General features: G+C 42.7%; 1 protein-coding gene across 3 annotated transcripts in view; it reads right to left on the bottom strand.

The window, feature by feature from the left end:
• The window catches only part of PPP2R2B (protein phosphatase 2 regulatory subunit Bbeta), a 487,952-nt gene that overhangs the window by 112,579 nt on the left and 351,784 nt on the right, over window positions 1-23,589 (bottom strand). For all 3 annotated transcript variants that reach the window (XM_056124486.1, XM_056124487.1, XM_056124488.1), the window contains one exon: window positions 2,796-2,893. In XM_056124486.1, coding sequence (XP_055980461.1) covers window positions 2,796-2,893 — 98 coding nt within the window. The remainder of the gene's footprint in view (window positions 1-2,795; window positions 2,894-23,589) is intronic.

Raw genomic sequence — 23,589 nt, 5'->3', positions numbered from 1 at the left:
ACGAACACAGAAATATATTAATTACACACACACATATATATATACACAAATATATATATATATATATATTTGGTTTGGGAGTCACATTTGGTAGTGCTCAGGGCTTACTCTTGGCTCTGTGCTCAGGGATGGTATCTAGCACTATGGTTGGATTGAACCTGGGTTGGCTACTGGCAAGGCAAGTGCCCTACCTGCTTTACTATCTCTTCAGCCCAGAACTAGAAATTTAAACCAGACATGCTTTGAAATCTGTTGTAACAGAAGTTCTGGTATTTACTTTCTGTGTCCTAATGAGTTCTTGGATACCTTAAGGAGAAAGCCAGTGCACACTAGCGTGTGTGTATGTAGACATTTCTCAGTCCCTCTAAGAGTCCCAAGTTGTAGCAGGTCTTTCATTGGCCTTAAAACTAAGTTTTAGAAGTCCAGGAGTTTTCAGAAGCTCTGTAAAGGGGACAGGGCAAAGCAATGCACCAAGGAGACCCTGCATATTAAAACCACATATGCAAGGCCTTCGGTGGCAAATTTGGACATCAGATCTCTCCCGCTCGCCTTCTTTTCCAACCTGAGTACAAATAGGAATGCTGAGACATCTGCATCATTAGGAGAATGATGAGACTTTATCCCTGCTTTCCCCTAGCTCCGATTATTCGAAGAGCAAACAGCAGGAACTAAATAAATGATGAGAAAAAGAAGCATATGGAAAAGAGTTTGCTGAAAAGTGCAGGAGAAAGAAAACAAGAGAAGCGGAAGATGAGAGTGTGCAAGAGAGAAAGAGAAGCGGGAGATGGAGATGGCAGGGGTTATTTCTGACATTCAAGGACCTTGTGAGCAGGGCTGCAAGATTTAGTGTTTGGAAAAACATGATACAGACATTCAAATCCAGATCTTACCAAATGTCTGTCATAAGAGTTCAATTCTTGACACAAAGTCTTAATGAACAATTTGTTTCTCTGAGTGCATATTGAACATCCAAACCTATATTTCAATTTACTGATGGGCAAGGATGCTAAAGCCCAGGTGTTAAATGCATTTGTGAGGACAGGTAGGTCACCAGCAGCAAACTTTCCAGCATGGTGCAGTATTTCCCCCACCCAAGAAAAAAGCCCCCTGACTGGATGTCGCCACAGCGTTGTTTCTGAGCCTTTGCGCTTGTTTCTGCCAAGGATCGCCTGGAAGTTGAGCAAGTACTTAACCGCACGTTATTATCCTCAACACTTAATTTTTATTGGGAAAAAAAAACCCAAAACACTCTCCTTTGGAAAATGTGTCCCCCCTTCATTGCGCTAATGAATCAGGCCTCCCAAATATTTCAGTAAATTAAAATAGGTGAAACCTATAAATAGCTAACAGGAAGAAAAGGTGGTGTGGAATATTGCTGGCAACATGCTGCCTTGGGTAATTTATGCTAAATAGTTCCTCCTGTTCCTCTTTATCATCACTGTGAACCTAATTGGATATGGAAGAGGAAGGTTTAAAATCAGTTTTAAAGGACTTTAAATGCTGGCATGCTGGCTACTTGTACTGCTAATGGCAAAGATTGTCAGTCCACCTTAACAATAAACATATAAAAGTGTTGATTTGTTCGCATCTAAATCAGACTGTCAATGTGCCGAGTATGTGCCAGACCAATTAGCACTCAGCAGCTCTGGAAAAGCAGGAAAAATTCCAGGTCACGAAGAGCTATTAGTTCCTACTTGCCAACCACATTTTCACGTTTCCGGGGCCAGCGGAATAGGCTGGGTTCCTGATTTAGTGCTGAACACTTGAATTTATACAGAACCCCGAGGGAGTATGATGCCCTTATAGAAATTAATTGCAAATAATGTGCAATTACCAAATATATCACCTCTAAATGAGGCTTTCCTTTTTTCTTTTCTCTCTTTTTTTTCTTCCAAGGGGAGGTGCAACACAAATGGCTTTGAGGCACAAAAAAAAAAAAAAGACTCTCAATTGCTAGGGAAGTCTCTAGTGAATCCGCCACATGGGCTCCCCCCGTGTGGTGTGGGGTGAATCTGAGAGGCAGGCAGGGAGCAGATGGGGAATTCTGAGAACACAGACTGGCCTGCTGGAAGCTGCAGGACCATGCCAGGGGAGGCCAAGGAAATCAAATTTGGCTCTATTTCTGTTCTGACAAAACAGGCAGCCCTCCCCCCACCCCAAACTCAATTTATTAGGAACAGAGAAATAATTCCTAGTGGAGCCCAATGCTCAGGCAGAGAGTTGTTGGGGTGTTAGAGCTTCTCCTCAGAATGTACAAAGCGTTCGCCTCTGGGGGCTCCTAGGTACAGCGTGTAAGCTAGGCATGGCTCAGTTGTCGTTCTGTGGGACTTCCCTCCCATGGGTCAGCTAAACTCTCATTTTCTTCTCTACTGACCCAAGTTGTCCTTTCTTTCTGTTGGGCATGCTATTTCTTTTTCCACCTACATGGTTTGGTCCGTGGGAGAGCCTGCAATCAATGGAGGCCGAATTGCAATAGCTCAGGGATAAATCCTAGTCTTTCAAAGGGCAGAGTGGACACTCGTTGGGTCGCAGGTCCGATGCGAAGGGAGGTAGTTTTGAATGCACAACAGCCAGGTTTGGAAAGATAAAGCAATAGCCAGAAAAAAAAAATTCTCTATTTTCAGGTGCTTTTTATGAGCCTGAATGTGGAACTGTTGATGTTAATGACTTTTTGGCAGTTTTTAGTTTGCTAGCAAAGCGGCAAGGTGAAGGGTGACACATGGGGATTAAAGAACAGTGGGAGGCCTCCTTTAAAAAGAGAAGAAAATGGGCATTTTACATTCAGTGCCACTTACCTCCTGCTCTCGTTGAAATATTACAACCCGACCCCCCTTGTCCCCGGTCGCTAGTAATTCTCCCGTGTGGTTGAATTCTACCGTAGAGATAATGTCAGCTGAAAAGAAGAAGACAAAGGCAATTTAAGTAACTGCACACTTACTTTCCAACGACAGATAATAGACATACTTTTCTGTGCATTTAAGGGCTTAGGGTTTTGTTTCTGCAGTGGAATTTACGAGGATTTTATGTGCTGCATTTTAAGTACCACTGACTTTGGCACTCGAGAAAGGCAAATTTCTCAAATGCCCACGCTGCCCGGTGCTCTCAGGGCACAAATAAAAGAGAACAAAGGCAAAAGCCCATGGAGAATCTTTTGTTCTGGGCACGAAAAACCGACTTTCTTGATAGCTCTGACAAATGGCAATTTTCCTTGATCACTTTTACCAACCACAGGTCCTTTGTCCCTTTCCCTCCTGGTCTTTGGCACTTGCCTTGCAGAGGTTCTCAAACTTAGTTGGCCTACTCCCGCCCCCTTTGCAGAGAAAGAAATCCCTCAGTGTCCCGCTGGAAATTTAACTTTCTCTCAGTGAACAAACAGAAGGCAATGCCCTGCTTCACATGGCATCTGAGGAGCAATATCACCCTCTTTGAGAAACACCCTGTCACCGAGGAACTCCCCTCAATACTCAGTGGCTGTTCCAAGTGGAGGCTTTGGGGCATGCCGGAAGCCGATGGTGCACAGACATGGCATGTTCAGTGAGCTGGAAATTCCAGGAAGGACCCTGCCAAAGCTCCAGCTTGACCCTCACACCCTGGCCTTTGGTTTCTTGTGAGCCCAACATACCCCCTGAAAAAGCAAGGCCTGATCTGCACCCCAGGAGGAGGGTGCTGAGAAAACAGGGTCAGGAGGTCAGAGGGAGAGGGTGGTTTGCACTCTGTGATTCTCGCCAGAGAAAATACACAGGCGCAGAGAAGTCAGATCACACATAATTGCTGAAGGAATGCCAGCCTGCCAAGCCTTTCTTCAGTGCTGGTTACCCCTGGAGGAACACGGACAGGTAAATTACCTATGATTGAATTTATTAGGGCTATTTTTAGAAAAATGTCAGAGGTTAATTCCTCTGCAATTATTCCCCTGCAGGGCTCCAACAATTGCTACCGAGAGTGCAAATGAGTTAAAAAAAAAAAGCAGAGTGAGGTAGAGAGTTTGACCATGGCCTTTGACAGAGACTGTTCTGAAGATTATGTCCATGGATAGAAAGGAAGGGAACACAGTGAGGTGGAAAACTGAGGCAATTACCCTGAATGATTCAAAGCTCAAGCCTCACTTTAATATCATCATTTCCACATTTTCTTTGTATGCCTGATTTATTTAGGTAAGTAGGGTAAAATTCTCCAATTTACATAGAATTGTCCATTTTTGCAGATGAAAATACATTGGATGATTGTCATTCTTGGTATGGAAGTAAAAAGAATAAGGGAGAAGTCCTCACCACCTTCAGATAACTCACTCCGTGAGAAGCAAATTAAGAGCTACAGGGGCACAAGGAACATAACGGAAATGAGGGGAGACCAAAAGCTACGTCCATGCTGAAGTGACAAAGAGCTACTGAGCTTAACTCAACAGTGTCATAAAATGTATGCATGCATTAAAAATCAGAAATACGTATTTTGATGCAAAACCTCTTAAGTTTTGTATGTTTTCAGCCAGTTATTTTTTTAGCTACTTGACATTAAAGAAATATTACATAGTAGATCATCATCACACTCTTATATTCACTGCAGTGCTTGTCACAATAACCGAGACATGAAAGCAAAATCTAAGCCTATCAATAGATCCATATGTATGGATGAAAGTGTAAGGTGTATACATGTATGCGTGTGTATATATGCAGTGTGTATACTTACACACTAGTATCCAATGGAATACTACTCAGCTGTAAAAAAGATAATACCTTGTCATCTACGAAAACATAGATGGACCCTGAGGTGACAAAGGACAGCACAAATTTGTGGAATATAAAGTAACATAATAGGAGACTAACACCTAAGGACAATTGAAATAAAGGTCAGGAGGACTGCCCCACAGCTTGATAGCCATTCTCATGCACTGGGGGGAAAGGTAGCTGGGATGGAGTGAGGAGCACTAAGTAAATGATGGCTGGAATGATCGCTTGGGATAGTAGATGCATGTTGAAAGTAGACTATGGACCGAACATGACAGTTGCTTGTTACCTTTATTGCAAACCATAACATCCAAAAGGACAGAGAGAGTATGAGGGATTGTGCCTGACAGAGAGGCAGGAGGTGGGAAGGGGTGGGGGTGTGGGGAGGGATACTGGGAACATTGGTAGTGGAGAATGGGCATTGGTGGAGGGATGGGTACTTGAACATTGTTTGATTGAAATGCAATCATGAAAGTCTATAAGTCTGTAAATGTATCTCATGATGATTCATTTTCAGTGGTGAAATCAAGCAGATACTACCTTAACCGAGTGGTAGCACTGTAGCACTGTCCTCCCATTGTTCATCGATTTGCTCGAGTGGGCACCAGTAATGTGAGACTTGTTGTGTGAGAGACTTACTGTGAGACTTGTTGTTACTGTTTTTGGCATATCAAATAAGTCACGGGTAGCTTGCCAGGCTTTGCCGTGTGGGCAAGATATTCTCGGTAGCTTGCCGGGCTATCCAAGAGGGGTGGAGGAATTGAACCCGCGTTGGCCACGTGCAAGGCAAACACCTTACCCACTGTGCTATCCCTCCAGCCCGATGATTCATTAAAATTTAAAAAAGCAAAAAAAAAAAAGAGAGAGAGAAAGACAGGTGCTGGATGGTGTCACATGGTTATAAAGAACATAAGCAAACGAGCAATTGCAGCACAACAACAGTAGGTTTTGACAACAAAATGGGGCTGAGTGGAGGGAATGGGGAAGGGGTGGGGGGAACAGGAAGGAGGTGGTAGGCATGAGGTGGCACTGCTGTGACTGGGTATGAGGCTATGCTGCTAGAGCTAATGGGGCAACTACACTGATCCGTAAAAGTGACCTTGACTATGAGCTCACTAGGACCAGTGGCTCACTAGTTTCTGACTTCCATCTCCTTCAGAAAAGGCCATTTCTACTTATTAAAATCAATGGGAATACAGTCCACTTGCTCAGAAACACTCATATAGATAGATGGAAGCTACCTTGAAGGAAATAGGAACTAAGTGGCTGGGTTATTCATTCCTGATGTGCCTCTAGAAGACCCATTTCTACAACAGGGGCCCTCTACTGAATGATGAAGCCCAGCAGAGCTGGAAGCAGCTGCTTCAAGTGAGTTATTTAACCACTTTCTTGTGCTTCTTAGCAGAGTACCATTTGGTAGAGAAGAGAGGAGGCTGTTCTGAGCATCCAAGTTGAAAAGGCCTTCACGGAGCAGACACATTCTTTTTTTGGGCATGGGAGGAGGGCACACCTAGAAATGCTCAGGGGTTACTTGTGACTCTGCACTCAGGAATAACTCCTGGTGGTGCTCAGGGGACCATATGGGATGCTGGGAACTGACCTGGGTCTGCCAAGTTTGAGTCAAATGCCCCTTCCACTGTACTATCACTCCAGCTCCCAAATACTCACTTTGCTTGCTAGCTTGCTTACCAAACACAGCAATATTCAAGGATTATTCCTGTCGGAGCTCAGGAGACCATATGGGATGCTGGGGATTGAACCTAGGTCCACAACTTCAAGGATAGAACCTACTGTACTATCTCTCCAGCTCTCACATGTTCTAATCAGAATTACTTCTTCTGGCTGCCAGCAAGTGATAGCACAGGGGTGATAAGTGGAGTTCCAGGCTTGGGGAGAGCCTAAAGCAGATGTGACTAGGTATTTTGACTTTATTTACTTACGTATTTATTTTCACTTACTTACTTTTTTGAATTTTAGCCATACCTGGCTGTGCTTACTCAGGGTTTATTCCTGATTCTGCCCTGGTTCTGCCACTCCTGGCAAGGTTCTGGGAACTCTATGTGGTGCCATGAATTGAACCAGGATTAGGAATATGCAAGGCAAGCACCTGATTTGCCCACATTCTGTCTCTGGCACCAGTGTCTTTTTACTTTAAGCATCAACTTGGTACTAAAAATGAAGCAAAGTGCCTCCAAACACAAACTGTGCCTCCACACACTCTTTCTGGAGAGAAAGTGGAGTGGGTCACAATGTAGGAACGGTGGGGCTAGAGGGTCTGGGGGTTGACCACACCAAGATCCTGTTTTTCAGCCAAACTTTCTGTGTCAGAGCATCTTATGACCTTCCACTAGGCAGCAACTTGAAGGCAGGACCCTGGGTGGGGCTATGGTCCATAACCTGAGAACTTAAAGTGGATACTTCCCTGTGGTGAAGCTGCTATCAGTAGAAATTGCGAAGTATTCTTTCAAGCCATCTTCTGCCTCCATTTCTCTAACTAGCACTCTGAGGAAACACCCATTTAGAGGCTTACAGGTCAAAAGAAGTGAAATTTGGAGCCCCATGATCCAGGCCAGTCTTATTAGATTCCAGCATTATGAACAATCAGACTCCATCCCAGCTAGTGGAAAGGTCTCCCTCTCCCTGGACCCTAAGTGGTATCCTTGTTTGTCATTTCCCTCAAGAACTTTTTTTTTTTTTTGCTTTTTGGGTCACACCTGGCAATGCACAGGGGTTACTCCTGGCTTTGCACTCAGGAGTTACTCCTGGCAGTGATCAGGGGACCATATGGGATGCTGGGAATCGAACCCTGGTCTGCCGCGTGCAAGGCAAACGCCTTACCCGCTGTGCTATCTCTCCAGCCGCCACAAGAACGTTTTAAGAGAAAGGGTGATCACAAGGCAAAATTCTGAAACTCCTCACTCCTATTGCCAATTTAAATAATTTAATTAACGAAGAGATTGAGTTGTAATCATCAGTGCTCAGCACTCACCCCTGGCTCTGTGTACAGGGATCACTCTTGGCGTTAGGTACTCAGGTGACCATATTTGGTGCTGGAGATCAAACAAGTGTTAACTGCATGCATAGTGAGTCCTTACCCCTTTGTGCTATCATTCAGGGCATCCTTGCCTTTATTTCAGTCCTGCCAGCCAGTGGGTCTGTATATGTGGTAGTTTCTATCTCGCAGTTGTCCACCCTCTCTCTTGGAGCATCTGCCTTTACAGTTCGAGTTAATAATACCCATTTGAACTTTGCTATTTCCTGGCTTATTTATCATTCCTAAGCCAGTGGGTGTAACCAGAGTACTTTACTGTCCCATCCATCTCTGCATATCTCCATCTATGACTGTTTAATAATTGATGCAAAACTCATGAATCATCCTGCATGCTAATTTCAAGACACTGAAAGTTCTGCTACAAAAACTCCTGTATTTGCAACCTGCAAGCCCAGAAAGGGCAATTCAAATTCTAAAACATACACTGCTTAAGATAGACAAGGGATTTTTTTTTTTTGTTAGGACAGAAAGAGGAGATGCAATAAGAATATACTTGCAACCACAGACACACCAGCTGAGTCTCAGACCCTGGTCAGCAGTTCTCAGTTTATTGCCTTCGACATGACTTTTACCTCTACATGTTCAGTTTATATGACTAGCCGTTATGTGAAATGCCCAACTGAATCAGTGGCGTTAGCAACAAAAAGTTAATGTGTACATTTTTCTCTCTCTTCTACAGAGAAATAGATGAAGTATATATATGTTTTTTGGCCACAACCCACAATGCTCAGGGGTTACTCCTACTCTACACTCAGGAATTACTCCTGGAAGTACCCTGGAGACCATATGGAATGCCAGAGATTGAACTTGGTTAGCCGTGTGCAAGGTAAGCGCCCTACCCTCTGTACTATCTCTCCGGCTCTCTGACATGGGGACTCATTTTTTATTAAAAATAGGGAAAAAAAACTCAAAAACAAGAGGCAAAAGCAGTTGTAGAGGTCAAATGTAGTTAATGTGATTTTAAAATGCAGCCCTGGGAGGTATGAAGTTGGCCTTGTGCCATATCTATTTGTGCTGATTTAATTTCCACAAGATGGTGGCCTGGTAACCCCATTTCTAGTTCAACAGGCACTGCTGAGGCTGAGCTATTTTTTTTGTTAAAATAATCTTGGCCTCATACAAATGTTCTGCACTGTTATTTCAAATATAAAGCCCCCATTTATCAAAATAACAGAAACTGACTCAGTCATTATATTCATGTAATAGTAAGACTGGAGAAATGGAGGACCTGCATGTTCATGGCCTGGTCTTTGTCAGCAAAATACAAGGCCAGAGTCTACACTATATCAGAGCAGAGCATGAGGCTAAGGCAGGCAGCTGGATCATTGGTGATGTACAATTTATCTACTGTTAGGTCATATGGTGACTGTTTAGACTTAGGACTTTGACCCAAACCCTCTGCTAGAATAGAACTCACCAATGAGAGGAATTAAAATGAGATACTAATATCAGTCTTCATAACCCATTTAATGTATTAGCACTCGAACAACAAACATTTGGAGGATAATACTATAAAGTTATTGACCCTACTTGTTTCATAATCTGCTAGCTCTGTCCATTCAAGAGAACTCAAGTTCTCTTCCTGATAAGAATTATCCACATCTTGGGACCGAAGAGATAGTATAGTGGGTAGGGTGTTTGCCTTGCATGTGGCTGACCCGGGTTTGATACCTGGCATCCCATATGGTTCCCCCCCACTCCCCGGCCCACCAGTTTTACCAGGAGTAATTCCTGAGTGCAGAGCCAGGAGTAACCTCTGAGCATTGCTGGGTGTGACCCAACAAGTAAAAAACAAAGAGAATTATCCACGTCTTCACCAAGTATAGAAAATGTCACAGAAGATGACAATGATGAAATGGTGCCACTGCCAGAAAATTTGTGTTGACAAGGATCTGGGAGGTCCCCTCTGCCACAAGTGCCAGGATATACTTAAGGGGAAGTGGCTCATTATCAGTGCTCAGGGGGTCTGTAGTCTACTCCCTGGAGGCCACCTGGTCAACCAGGCTGCATGGTTCAAAGCTAGAGCCTACCTGGCTAAAGATGTAGAGCTACCTGGACCTGTTGTGACAGGGACTTCCAGGGCTGACCCAGATTCAATCCCCCGGGCCCCACATGGTCCTCTGAGCCTGCCAGGAATGCTTCGTGAGTGAAGACCCAGGAGTAAGCCTTGAGTAGAGCCAAGAGTGGCCCCCAAAAACCAAATAAATAAAAATTTAATTGGTTACATTAACATTGGTAGGGCGTTTGCCTTGCACGCGGCTCACCCGGCAGACCTGGGTTCAATTCCTCTGTCCCTCTTAGAGAGCCCGGCAAGCTACTGAGAGTATCTCACCCGCACAGCAGAGCCTGGCAAGCTCCCCATGATGTATTCAATATGCCAAACATAGTAACAACAAGTCTCACAATGGAGACATTACTGGGCCCACGCAAGCAAATCAATGAACAACAGGAGGACAGTGTTACAGTGCTACATTAACATTAACCACTTTGCAAGCTTAATAAATAAGAGATTTCAGCATTTATCTTAGTGACTTAAAAAATTTTTTCCCCAGGAGGGTCACGCCATGATTTGGAAGCCAGCCCCACATGCTGGGGGAAATGGCAGTTGGGATGGAGAAGGAACCATTAAATAAATGATGATTGGAGGGATTGACCAGATTGGAGATGTGTGCCGAAGAAAACCAAGGACCAAACACAATGGCCCCTGAGTATCTGTATTGCAAACCATAATGCCCAATATTAGAGAGAAAGAAGGATGGTACCTGCCACAGAGGCAGGGAGTGGGGTGGAGTGGGGGTGGCAGGTGGGACACTGGGAACAATGGTGGTGGAAAATGTATGCTGGTGGAGCAGTTGGTGTTCGAGCATTGTGTGACTGAAATGTAATCATGCAAGTTTGTAACTGTGTCTCATGGTGATCCAATAAAACTTCTTAAAAAATAAATTAAAAACATTTTTTTCTTACAGACACTGTTTACAATACTATTGCTGATAGGGTATCGTGTATATCACAGTGTCACTGTCACTGTCACTGTCCTCCCGTTGTTCATCGATTTGCTCGAGCGGGCCCAGTAATGTCTCCATTGGAGACTTAGTTGTTACTGTGTTTGGTATATCGAATACATCACGGGTAGCTTGCGAGGCTCTGCCATGCGGGCGAGATACTCTTGGTAGCTTGCCGGGCTCTCCAAGAGGGGCGGAGGAATCGAACTTGGGTCGGCCATGTTGGCTGCGTGCAAGGCAAACGCCCTACCACTGCGCTATCGCTCCAGCCCATATATCACAGTGATCCAATAAAAATTAGAAAAAGAAATAAAATTTAAAATAATTTTAAACTTTGGTTTTTAGTGCTGGAGTGATATATCCAAGAACTGGAGTGTGCACTTTCTCCCAGTCTGATACCTCGCATGACTTGGCCCCTAGAGCACTGCCAGGCATGCCCTGTTGGCCCCTGCACCATGGAGCTGGAGAATTACCACCTCATGTCACCCAGCCTGAACCACCAGCGTTCAGAATCAAACCCTGCTTTACCTTGCTGGGGACCCCTGGGCATAGCATGGAGAACCATCATATGAAAGGCTGCTTTTTTTTTCTTTGAGGCCACATCCAGTGGGACTCTAGGGACTTACTCCTGGCTCTGTTCTCAGAATCACTCCTTGGGGAGGCTCCAGTGACCATAAATGGTGCTAGGGAATCAAACTAGACATTACCCTTCTGTACTATCTCTCTGGCCCCACAAGTTTAAGTTGAAATTTCCATATAGCAAGATTCAGTTTTCATGGCACACTTTATTTTTGATAAATGCAGAGAGTGTGCCTCCACCACCACTGTCAGGATAACAGAGCAGTCCATCACTCCTGAAATGCCTTTCATATTGGCCCTCTTGGTAGGTCAGAGTAACATGATCTGACAAGAATATAAGGACTGGTGAAGTTAACAGTGTACCAACACAGAGGCTGCTGTCCTCTATAGATAGGGCAACTCCGTTTGGAGTCAGTGATCATTTGCTCACTACACAGATTCACAGATCTTATTTTCTAATCTTACTATTCAGGAATGTTTTTAGAAACAGATTCTCAGACTGCCTCGCTCTCATAAATCATCCTGTAAAATTGTCCTCTTTAAGTAAACAAACACCAAGTGTGTTCCCTGATTCCCTGATACTCCAGTCATCACTCACGTCCCAACCTCCCACACTAATCTTTCCAGCATTTTCCAAGAGTGGTATTGCCCACTCTGGGAAACACTGCTTTAGAGCCTGAAAAAGCTCATCAAAATACTTTCATTAACCTGCATCCCAAACCAAAATTTTTTTCTTTAGTTTTGAGGTCACACCTGTGGTGCTGCTCCTGGTTCTGTGCTCAGGGATCACTCCTGGCAGGGCTAGGGTGGAGGTGGGATGACCAATAGGGTGTTGAAGACCAAACCTGCATCAGTTTTGTGCAAGGCAAGTTCACTACCTTCTGTACTATCATTCCAGCCCCACTAACTAAATTTTTGCACGGAATTTCTTTTCTGTCCTTTGATCTTTGTCTTCCACTTTAGATGAGATTATGTTTGAGTCCTTAATTCAGTAGCAATAACTCAGATTCTTATATTCCTTTAATTTGGGTTTAGTGACAGAAGTAGTCAATAAGAAGCTTTAAAACTTTATAAAACTTTATATTGATATAAATATGGAAGGATCTAAGCTAGCTCACAAGTATTCACCTACTGTCCAAATTTGCCTTTTGAGGAGAATTCTGTGTCACTGGTGGTGCATTGGTGGAAGAGTATCTGGGCACTACAGAAGAAGGAGACACTCCTGCCTCATGCATGGGGTCTTGGTCCTACTGAGTCAGGCACACTTTCTTTCTGCTTCAGATTTCATTCCTTAGTCACCTTATCAGTGCCTATTTAGATGTAGGAACCTTTACCTTTAGCTAAATACAATTTATTCTATCACACAAATTTATCTTTAGCTGAATACAATTTATCCTGTGACACCAATTATAACTTAATCCAAGTGCTGGTCTTCCCCTCAGAAAGAAAAAAAATCAGGTAGAAGGGTTCACTAATCATAATCCCCCAGGTCTCACTATTATTACTAGGTCCTGTTGAACCACAAGCAAAACACTAGAAAGAAAAAAAGGTGCAGTCTGCCTTTTGGGATCAAGTTGCTTAATCCTACATAGCATACTGTGGCCAGCTCTCTCAGTTGGTCACTCCAACTCCGTGTTTTCCTTCCTCACCTAAAAAACACAGACACTTGCTTACCTGTGTCAGGGATGGCCTGGAGAGCAAGATCTGGTAGTGAGGCATACAGGAAAGTCTACTGAAGGGAAAAAGGAGGTAGGGACTCTGGGAAAGTGATACCTCACTCAAAATAAAAGGGAGAAGGGAAGGCCTTCTGGTTGACCTGACATATTCCTTGCAGACTGCTGTCTTTCGACGTGGTTGCAATATGTGGAGCTTGGCAGCTAGCATAGGACCAGGAGGTGAGAAGCCTAAGGTCTTAAAAAAGCCAAGAGGCTGAGTGTGACAGATGGAAGAATAGGACAAGGCCCGTGATGACATCAGGGAACTGCAAACATCTATCCAGGGACAGTCTATGTCTGGACTTGAGATCAAACAATAGACACCCTGTGGTTTCAGTTGCTGCTAGAAAGATTTCCTATTATTTGCACCTAAATGCACACTAATGGACATATCTTCCCATCTTTGCTTTTTCATACAACCCTTGGCACACACAGGGCCAGTGTACAACAGCACAGGCAGATTTAGAGGAAAGGGTCTATAGTCTCATGATCTCAGGCCCAGAATCTTACTCTAACATTTTCATGTGACTTTACTGCCCAACATCAAGCAAGTTTTCCTTGGAGTTTGGGTGACGGCCTGGTATTGTTGAAGGTTTTGCCCCTTCCCCAATGTGGAAACGCTACATTACTTTTGGACTATTCAAATATGAAAACAGTTTACAGAGATAGAATCCCTCCACCCTCTCAATTTATCATTGTGTCCATCACAAAATTATGACTTCAAAGGGACCTAGCCATGCCCTCTGTAAGAGCCAAGTTCTTCCTGCTAATGAGCAGGAAGCCCACCATGCTTGCTGAGCTGTGAAAGTCCAGATGGCAGGAAGCAGGTGAGTAATGAACGCCATGCTGTTCCCATTAAAATGCACAAAGCTTCCCCATGCTGACCCAAATCCCCAGCACCAACTAGGTGCTGGGGGTTGATGGAGTTGGGGGTTGATGGAGATTGCTTTACTCAAACACGTTACTGCAAAAGAGAGGCAAAGGAGAGAAAATTTTTCCTGTAGTAGTTAAAGAAAAACTTGCCTGAAGGGAAAAGGGGTTGTAAAAAGGATAGGTCTTCTAAGTACAGAAAAATCCTGTGGGAAATTGGGGTCTGTACAGACTTGCCTCCAAGCCTGTATGGTTTATAATGGAATCTGTTGTCAAGGTGTCTACCATCTGTCACACACCGTTTCAGAAAACAGAGGAGTAATTAACTACTCAGACGATGCAAACTCTGTCAATCATTCAGATCTATTATCTATCCAACATGGGGCATCTATCACTAATCCCAAACTCCTTCTGGAGATCAGGTCTAAAAGGAGCCAGCCCATCACCTCTCTCGAGCAGGCAGTTGCCACCCAAGCACACTTCTCTTCTTTGGTCAGACGTTCTGCTTGGCCAACTTCTGACATCAACAAGACCTAGTACTGGCCTTATGGGAGTTACAATTTGCAATGTTTGTTTCTTGGCTCTAGTGTCATCACTCTAGGTGAGTTTTTTATGTCCTGTTTCAGACCAAGATAGTTTCTCTGCTCCCTATACTTCATCCTAAGGGTTGATGGTCAAACCATTTTCAATGATTTCCTTGTGTTATTAAGTAAACAGGTTACTTGTATTATTTTCCACTATAAATGACACAAGTAACCGCTTCATCATGGAACCCTGAGTGCCTTTTGAGTATCTTAGCAGATAATTGCTGCTTCTTATTTTTTTCTTGAACTAGTAAATCAGTGAGAGTGAAAGAAACCTAACACCAATATCAGAGAATCCTAAACAGCTGATAAATAAAAAATATGTTTGTACTGAATAAATGTAAACAACAATATTTTAAAGGGAATGGGATCAGGGTAAGTGCTTCTTTGGAACAGTAAGTATCTGTGAACCAACTAGATTGATGAGAATAGATTAAATCCAAAAAGCCTTTTTAGCATTGGCAGGGATTTAGGAGGTCCTTGGACCACAGGAAGACAAAAGAGCAAAAGGGTTGGCAAAGGGAATGAACTGGAAGAAGGGGCTCCTTGGGAGCAGGTGTGGAGCTGACAATGTGACAATCCAAAGTGGATTTTGATCAAATTGGTCTGAGATGTAAGCATTTCAGTTAATTAAATTTCTATTTATTTGGGGAAGGTTGTATATCTCTCGTACTTTCTAGGTCTGTGAGTCAACACTGGACATAGATGGCCTGCTGGTGAGGGCCTGATTGATTGGTGCTTGGGTGGGTAGTTTAGCACTTGGACTCAGCAGTGCTGAGGGATGTGAAATTGGGACCTTGTGCATGAAAAGTCCGAGTTCCCCTTCTCTGAGATGACAAACCCTTTGTGCAATATTACCTGCTTTTTTTGTTTTAATTTTTTTTGTGTGTGTGAATGTGTGTGTGTTGTTCTAGGGAGGGAACCCAGTACGTCACACACATCAAGCATGCACTTTACCAGTGAGCCACCTCCTCCGACCTATTTCTCTGTAGTTATGATGTGCATGTGATTGGGAAAAGGGTCAGAGAGATATGCTAGTAAACAATACTTGGGGTTTGCCTTAAGGAACTTGGAGGACTGGAGTAGTGATAAACTGCAAAATAATGTTGGAGAGGTCACACAAAGATCTTTTAATAACTATCTTTGAGTCAGGGAGTGAAAACCCAATTTTTGATCAAAAGGGCAATCAGAAGTCACTACCAAAACTTAACGTAACTCATATCTCGTTTATGGCCTTGCATTCAAGCAATCCCTGTATTTCTCAAAAGGACAAATTGGATACTAAATGCAACATGTCTGGCTTGCCAAACTCTGGATGGAACTAGAGAAATGAAGTAGCAGAGAAGAAAAAACAGTAGTAAAGGATTTGGATTTTTGACCCAAATCATTGATTTCTATGTCAAATAAAATAAAGGTGCTTCTCAAAGGTCATAAAGTATTATTCACTGATGATTTTATGATGATATTAACATTGAAAATGAGAATTGTTAGAGCCAAAGATATTGTTCACAATTGTATGACCTCTAGGACTCTTTGCCCCTCTTCCTTCATTTTCTTCTCCCCTCTTTCTCTTCTCCATATCCCCCTATATTCCTTCTCTCTCTGACTAGGAGTTGTGGTATTTTTATGATTATAAGAAAATATTGTTCTCTTGGATAATGTCCCTAGTTTGAAGCATAGCATGCAATATTCACACATAGTATATAAAGAGTAAAATTTAAAAAAAAAGAGTAAACTCATGCTGATTTTTTTATCATTAGTATAAATCAATCTTTGATAAACAACAGAAAAAAATACTACAGAACATCCATAATGCTATTTTCCTGTTCAGTGAAAACAGGCTATCTAGAAAATCCATCATATTTGAATTAATGTAGCAGTTTAGCTATCAATGACAAACATAAAATCAGGAAAATATCAGAAAAGACTAAATGTTGATGATTCACTCATTGTTCCATTTATTCATTCAAAAAACATTTACTTAGCATACCGTCAGGTACTATCCTAAACACTGGATGTAGAGCAGTAAATAAAAGGGATTAACATATGTCCTCATGGAATTTATACTCTCTTCATGGATATAAGCTAATAAATAACAGTATACATTTATATCATGTAATTTTATATATTATGGGAAGCAAATACAGCCAAGTCAAGGAAAGAAATGGTGTTGGAGAGGAAGGAAGAGGTGTTGACTTTCAGTATTGGCCAGAAGAGGCCTCATTGGGCAGAGCTGATGGAGGTGGGCACACTCCAAAGGAGGATATCTACAGAAGAATGGTTGGAGACTCAGGGAACAGAGCAGATGTCAAACCAGTGCAAACAAGGGGACAAGCAGCAAAGTGAAATGATAAGACAGAGAACTTGGCGTGTCTAAGAGCCCATGGAGAGTCCTTTGATTTTTCCTAAAAGTGAAATGGGCACAATGCCAAGCGTATAGTAACATATCACTACAATGGCAAGTGGGTGTTATGACATGGACATTGTGCAATAAAGTTAGGAAAAATAGAAGTCTGTTGGAGGGTGCTTGACTTGAGGAGAGAGAGAATCTGACATGCAACAAGTATCAATCTACAGTGGCGTGACAGGACTATCCTGTTGGGGGCTGCAGTGGAAGCAGGGGTACCAGGCGATCCCTCATCACAGAGCCTCAGAAATGCACAGGGCTGATGAAGAGAACTGCTCAGACACTGGACAGCTGGAGAGCTGACCTGACAGGACCTGCTGTTGGAAGGGTGACAGGGTTTGAAAGAGAGGAATCAAGGATCACTCCACAGGTGCTGAAACAAAAGTACAGTGCGTAAGGCATCTGCCTTGCATGCAGCCAAACCAGTTGAATTCCCAGCATCCTATATGATCCTCTGAGTCCACCAGGAGTTATTCCTGAGTGCAGAGCCAGGAGTAAGCCCTGAATACCACTGGGTGTGGCCCAAAAAACAAAACCAAAAGGATGACTCCAAGGGACTTGGACTCGCTCAGGGACTTGCCTGATAATGCTGCCTACGAGAAATCTGTGGTGAAACACTCTTTTGGGGAGAGAGGCGGGGAACGAGACTATCCAATTTGAAGCATGAGAAGGTTGGATGGAAACATGTGGAGTTGATAACACTTGAATGGAAAGATGTGGAGTTGATGATGGGAAATGAGGGTTAGAGGTTCAGGAGAGGGGTCTGAGTAGGTGATAGAAGTTTGGAAGTTAGTAGCCTTTCAGGTAGTTTTCAAAATCAGGAGATAGCCTGTGATCTCAGGAACTGAGAGACCTGGATGAAGAGAGGTGGACCAAGAGCAGAATCTTCAGGGTACTCCAATATCTAGGGAATGAAGGAAGAAACATCAGAAAAGAAGCAATGAAGGAGGGACCAGTGATCTGGGTGAGACAGCTGGAAAGTTTTGTGTTCCGTATGCTCAGAAAGGTGCAGAGAAGTGCTCATTAAATTTGGCTTCCCACTGCTGAGAGGCAAGATGTGAAGTTTGATGGACCATGGGCTGAAATTTTGGAAGGCCACTTTGCACTTTGATAAGCACAGTTTCTGGGGCATGATGGAGCAGAAGGGACTGGAGGACGTTTCAAAGAGCTTCCTCCTGCAGAAGAGCGGGAGTTACCAACACTGATCACAAGTCTTTCCAAGAGCCTTGCAGCTAAGAGTAGCAAAGAAATGACGTGGCAGAGAGAAGGGAAGATGGGTAAGAGGGTGTGTTCATCTCACTTTAGTCCCAGTGGCATTGTGTACATCACAGGAAAGTTTCCACAGCCAGGGTAAAATGAGTGGTGGAGAAAAGATAGGAAAGAAGGTAAAATTTTGCATAACTAGGAAAACAAATTCACAAATAGCCATTCCAGTAACCAGGCCACCTCTACAGACAGAAAAAGTAAAAAAAACTGCAATTAATAACTCAACAGAGTCAAGCAGTGGATAGGAAGAAACCAAAGCTGAAACCCTATCATCAGAAAACTTAACAGGATTCTCAAAATATTTAATTTCACAAGAGTTGCACCCATAAACCAGCAATTAGGAGATTTGTGTGATAACTATAAATGAAAAACAACCTCTTGGTTTTCTTTTTGCTTATTCTTCACTCCCCTTCCTTCATATTCTATCCTTCTTTCCATTTTCCTTCATTACTTTCATCTCTTTTCATCAATCACCCCTTTTTCTTTTGAAACAGAGAGCAGAAAGGACTCCAAGTTCCTTCTGCTATGAAGTTCAAGTCCATGACCTCCTATCTGCCTGCCAACAAAAAGTCTGTCCACCTTTATACACGGTAGTATCTTATTTTACTTTGGGGGGATTTGGGTCAGACCCAAAGGAGTTAGGGCTTATACTCAGGGTTTCCTTCCAGTGGTGCTCAGGGGACTATGTGCTGAGGAGACTGAACTAGGGTCAGCTGCAGCAAGGCAAGCACCTTACCTCCTGTACTATCTCCAGCCATCATGTATGCTTTAAAACAATGAGAATGTTCCGAGAAAATCACTGCCACATGGGCAGCCCTGACCTTCTCATGGCCTTTCTTGAGTAACATTCACCATTATTTTTAACATCTCATAGAAAGAAACAAGTCTGCCAGAGGAAAAAAGCCATACTTTTTATCTTGCCCTGCTGAAGATTTATAGACACTTTGCAAATGGCCAGACCCAGGTGATGGAGCCAGGAATTTTCCAAGTGATTTGTAGCTCTCCCTTTCCAGGAAGCCAGTTTTTAATGGAAAACTCTCTTTTTTTCACACATTCTTTTATTATAGCATGTCTACCAGGAAGGAGAAACTATTGTGCAGAAGACTCACTGAAATTAACTAGCTATTAATCTGCCTCAAGATAATCCAATCTCGGAAAAACACCGGTCTTCACAATTTAGAAAGGCACAGCAGTTTTTCTTTCAAACTACCTTTATGGAGCTGACCACAGCATGTGGGTCATAGTTCATAACCCTTTACGTACATAGACACTCTTTCAGAACCTCTGCTATCTTCCTCATTGTTGCTTTATCTAGGTCTTGAGATTTGTGCTTATGTCTTTTAATTATCACACAAACTCTATGATTTCAGTACTTTTTTCAGATGGGGAAGCGTTGGCTCAGAGAAGTTCAACAACTTGCTCTGGCTTTGAAGGGAGCTGGTTGGTGAAGCTGAGAATGGAGGTGAATCCAGTTCTAAAGCCTGTCCTTAAACTGCCTCTTTTCTTGTGTTTTTCCCCTCCCGTCTTCTATTTTCTATTATTTTCTTGTCTTCTGCTTCCTATTATTTCTAATTCCTACTCAAATTTGCCTCTCATTATAATTTTTCCCTATTTTTTGTCATTATTTTTGTTGTTGGGGGAATCTCCTGCCCCCGCACCAGGCCGTCTTCACCAGGGCCCTTCAGAGGGGGGCGGGTTGAGAGTTTCCCTCCTTGCCCCAAGCAGAGCCCCAGCAGCCGAAAACCTCCAGAACCCAGCCACAACAATTCTGAAGGCTGCTCTCCACACACTTGGATGAGCCTCATGCATGAAGGAACCAGCAGACCTGTCGCTGAGAGCTCCAAGCCTGCTCGGATCGGGGCTGGGCCTCCTCCACCCAGACTCCCAGTTTTCCAGTAGCTTGGCAGTCACACCTATAAACTGCCCCCAGTGCCATGTAATCTCATCAAAGGCCAAGATCCAGAGACTATAATACAAAGCTCCTGGATGAGAGCAATATAGTTTCTCCCTCTCGGAGAGCCCGGCAAGCTACCAGGAGTACCTTGCCCGCATGGCAGAGTCTGGCAAGCTACCTGTGGTGTATTCTATATGCCAAAAACAGTAACAATAACGGGTCTCATTCCCCTGACCCTGAAAGAGCCTCCAATATGGCAGAGTTGGGAAGGATGAGAGGAGAGACTGCTAAAATCTTGGAACTGGGATGAATGGAGACATTATTGGCGCCTGCTCGAGCAAGTTGATGAACAGGACGACAGTACTACAGTGCTAAAGTGCTATTGTTTTTGCTTTTTTGGGGGGTGGGGTTCACACTTAGCAGTGCTCAGGAACTACTCCAGCTTGTATCACATACCAGTTCGGTGTTCAGGGGTCATTCTCAGTATTGCTGGGGATTGAACCTGGGGTTTCATCATGCAAAGAATATGCTCCAGTCCTTTGATCTTTCTTCCAGGCCTCTAATCACTGCATAATGTTTCACTTGTAATTATGGGTAGCACTGTAGCACTGTTTTTCCATTGTTCATCGATTTTCTTGAGCAGGCACTAGTAACATCTCCATTGTGAGACTTGTTGTTACTGTTTTTGGCATATCGAATACGACACAGGTAGCTTGCCAGGCTTTGCCATGAGGGTGGAATACTCTCACTAGCTTGCCAGGTTCTCCGAGAGGGACAGAGAAATTGAACCCAGGTCAGCCACATGCAAGGCAAATGCCCTACCCACTATGCTATCGCTCTGGCCCATAATCATGGGTATTTCCTTTTATTTTTTATTCAGATGAAAAAGAGTTCCAATTTAGACCCAGTGCCTTCTTTTCATAAGTACTGTGGGTTTTATATCTTAGCACAGCATGGTGTATCTTCTGGGATCAATTTTAACTTCTTCCTATTTTCTGTATTCCTCTTCATTCACTTGACACTTAGCCAGCTTTAACTTTTCAGATTTTCCACACAAACATGATCTTCGCTGACCAATTTTTTAGGCCATTTCCATTAGCCATTCTTTCCACTACCTTTGTCTGTTGACATCTTATCCTTGAGAGTATGGTGAGGGAAGATTTTATTTGCTAGTTGATACTGGGAACTTAGTCAAGAGTTAGGGGCTGAGAAAATTTGCACAAAATATCTTTTTTATTTTTTTGCACAAAATATATGATGAGTGGCTGAAGTGAAAAAAAAAATGAATCCTTAAAGGCCAGTTTAAAATCCTACCTACTTGATTGATGTTTTCTGTGAATTCCTCTGATTGGAAAAATTCATTTTGCCTTCCAAGAAACCTGCAATTCTTTGACCTTCACATGATACTTATGTGTTACTTTCCTACACATTTCTTTCATTTTCCTTACTGTAAAACATTTATGTTTACTCATCTTGACTCAACCAATAAATCTCTTCACTTGAAAATTTCTCTTAGACATCATTGTCTTCAGGAACTCAGTTTAAAATTAGTCTCTTTTACTGAAAAAAGGTAGTTTTTATTTAAAAATGCACTTTCTTATAGGAATGCCATATTTATATAGGATTCCATTAAAAATAGGGAGACACTGCTTGAATATATGTTGTGAATATGTTCATGCTGTCTTTTTTTAAAAATATTTTTGCTTTTTTGGTCACAGCCAGCAATGCACGGGGTTACACCTGGTTTTGCACTCAGGAATTACTCCTGGCAGTGCTCAGGGGTACCATATAGGTAGCTGAGAAATGAATTCAGGTTGGCTGCATGCAAAGCAAATGCCCTACCTGCTGTACTATCGCTCCAGCCCCACATCATTTTGTCTTTTTAAGTCTATAAATACACTAAAGATGGATATTTATCTCTATAGCAGACAGTACCTTCATTAATGTTCAGACTTTGTGGGCATAGCAAACAATGACATAAATGGTCTACATTTGGAGATTGGGAATTCTCTTTTAGACAAATGATCATTTCAAGTTTTGCAGGGGAAAGTGCACCCCTAATTTTAGAGTCACACATGCTCCATTCTTACTCTTGACTTACAGCCTGAAAACATCTTTGAAATAAAACCTGCATCTGACAAATCAAGTACCCATGCCACTTTCAGAAGCACTTCTTACAGGCACAGCAGATGGGAGAGGAGTTGAGATGGATCATATTTCCATAGTTCTAAGAAAATTTTCAATAAATTTTGAGGACATTTATACTGCTGATTCCAACAGTTATTACCTTTTGGGAGTACGAAAAACCTCAGGCATTAAAAAACCAAAATTATTAGCTACAGTTAGGAACGTTTCTTCCTATCCAGCTTACTACTATAATTGTTCTTAGCATGAATTGTGACTCGTTGATTATTTTGTACAAAATATGAGGGAAGAAACTGAATGACAATAAAACCACTAAATACTGAAGATTTTGTCTTTTGGACACAATCTTAAATAATCTCTAAGCTTCAACCAAAATTAAACCAAAGTAGTTACTTTATTTTTTTTCAAAGTAGTTACTTTAAAGAAGACAGAATACTATACTTTTTGGCAACTTTTCACTAGTTGAACTAACACATTCCTGCCTCTCAAACCTTTTTATCTTCATTCATCTCCCTGACCCTCCTAATTCAGCACATTGTCGTCCTACAGGTTTAGGTGAGGTTCACTCCCTCCCCCAATCTGGGGTCTGCAAAACAACTCCTTGTTGCCTAAAAACTATGCTCCATTTTCCCTCTTTCCTTGGCGGTAGGGCGTTTGCCTTGTGCGCAGCCAGCCCGGCCAAGCTGGCTTCGATTCCTCTGCCTTTCTTGGAGAGCCCGGCAAGCTACGGTAGAGAGTATCTCGCCTGCATGGCATAGCCATATGCCAAACACAGTAACAATATGTCTCAAAATGGAGATGTTACTGGGCCCTCTCCAGCAAATGGATGAACACCCGGAGGACAGTGTTTGTTTTGTTTGAAACATTTCAACCTATTTTTTAGAGAGGGGGATTAGTAATATGATTTTTTAAAATAGCAAAATATAAACAGTTGATTGAAGTTTTGTGATTTAAATACTGTTAATGATGGTTTTCATGCACATAATTCCAGCACCACCCTCATCATCACCCATTTCCCTTAAACATTTTATCTTAAATAGTACTTCCTGAGAGAGGCCTTTCCTGGCAGTCAGTTCTAAAAACCCATCCACATTAGAATTCATTCTTATGTATTTGCTTAGGTGTTTCTTGTTAGTGTCTGTTCCCCCTATATGATTATATGATTTGCTTAGGTGTTTTTTGTTATTGTCTATTCCCTCTGTATGATTATAAGATTATAAAGTTGGGGGTCCTGCCAGGAGTGATCCTTGACTTACTCTGCAGAGCCAGCGTAAGCCCTGAACACAACCAGGGATGTCCCCAAACAAAAAAAAATTATATAGTTTTTCCAGGTAGGGATCATAATTGATTT

The sequence above is a fragment of the Sorex fumeus genome, unplaced genomic scaffold (genome assembly GCF_029834395.1).
Source record: "Sorex fumeus unplaced genomic scaffold, SorFum_2.1 ptg000051l, whole genome shotgun sequence".
Taxonomy (NCBI): domain Eukaryota; kingdom Metazoa; phylum Chordata; class Mammalia; order Eulipotyphla; family Soricidae; genus Sorex; species Sorex fumeus.
The sequence above is the reverse complement of the archived record's forward strand: the minus strand, read 5'-3'. Positions and strand labels throughout refer to the sequence as shown.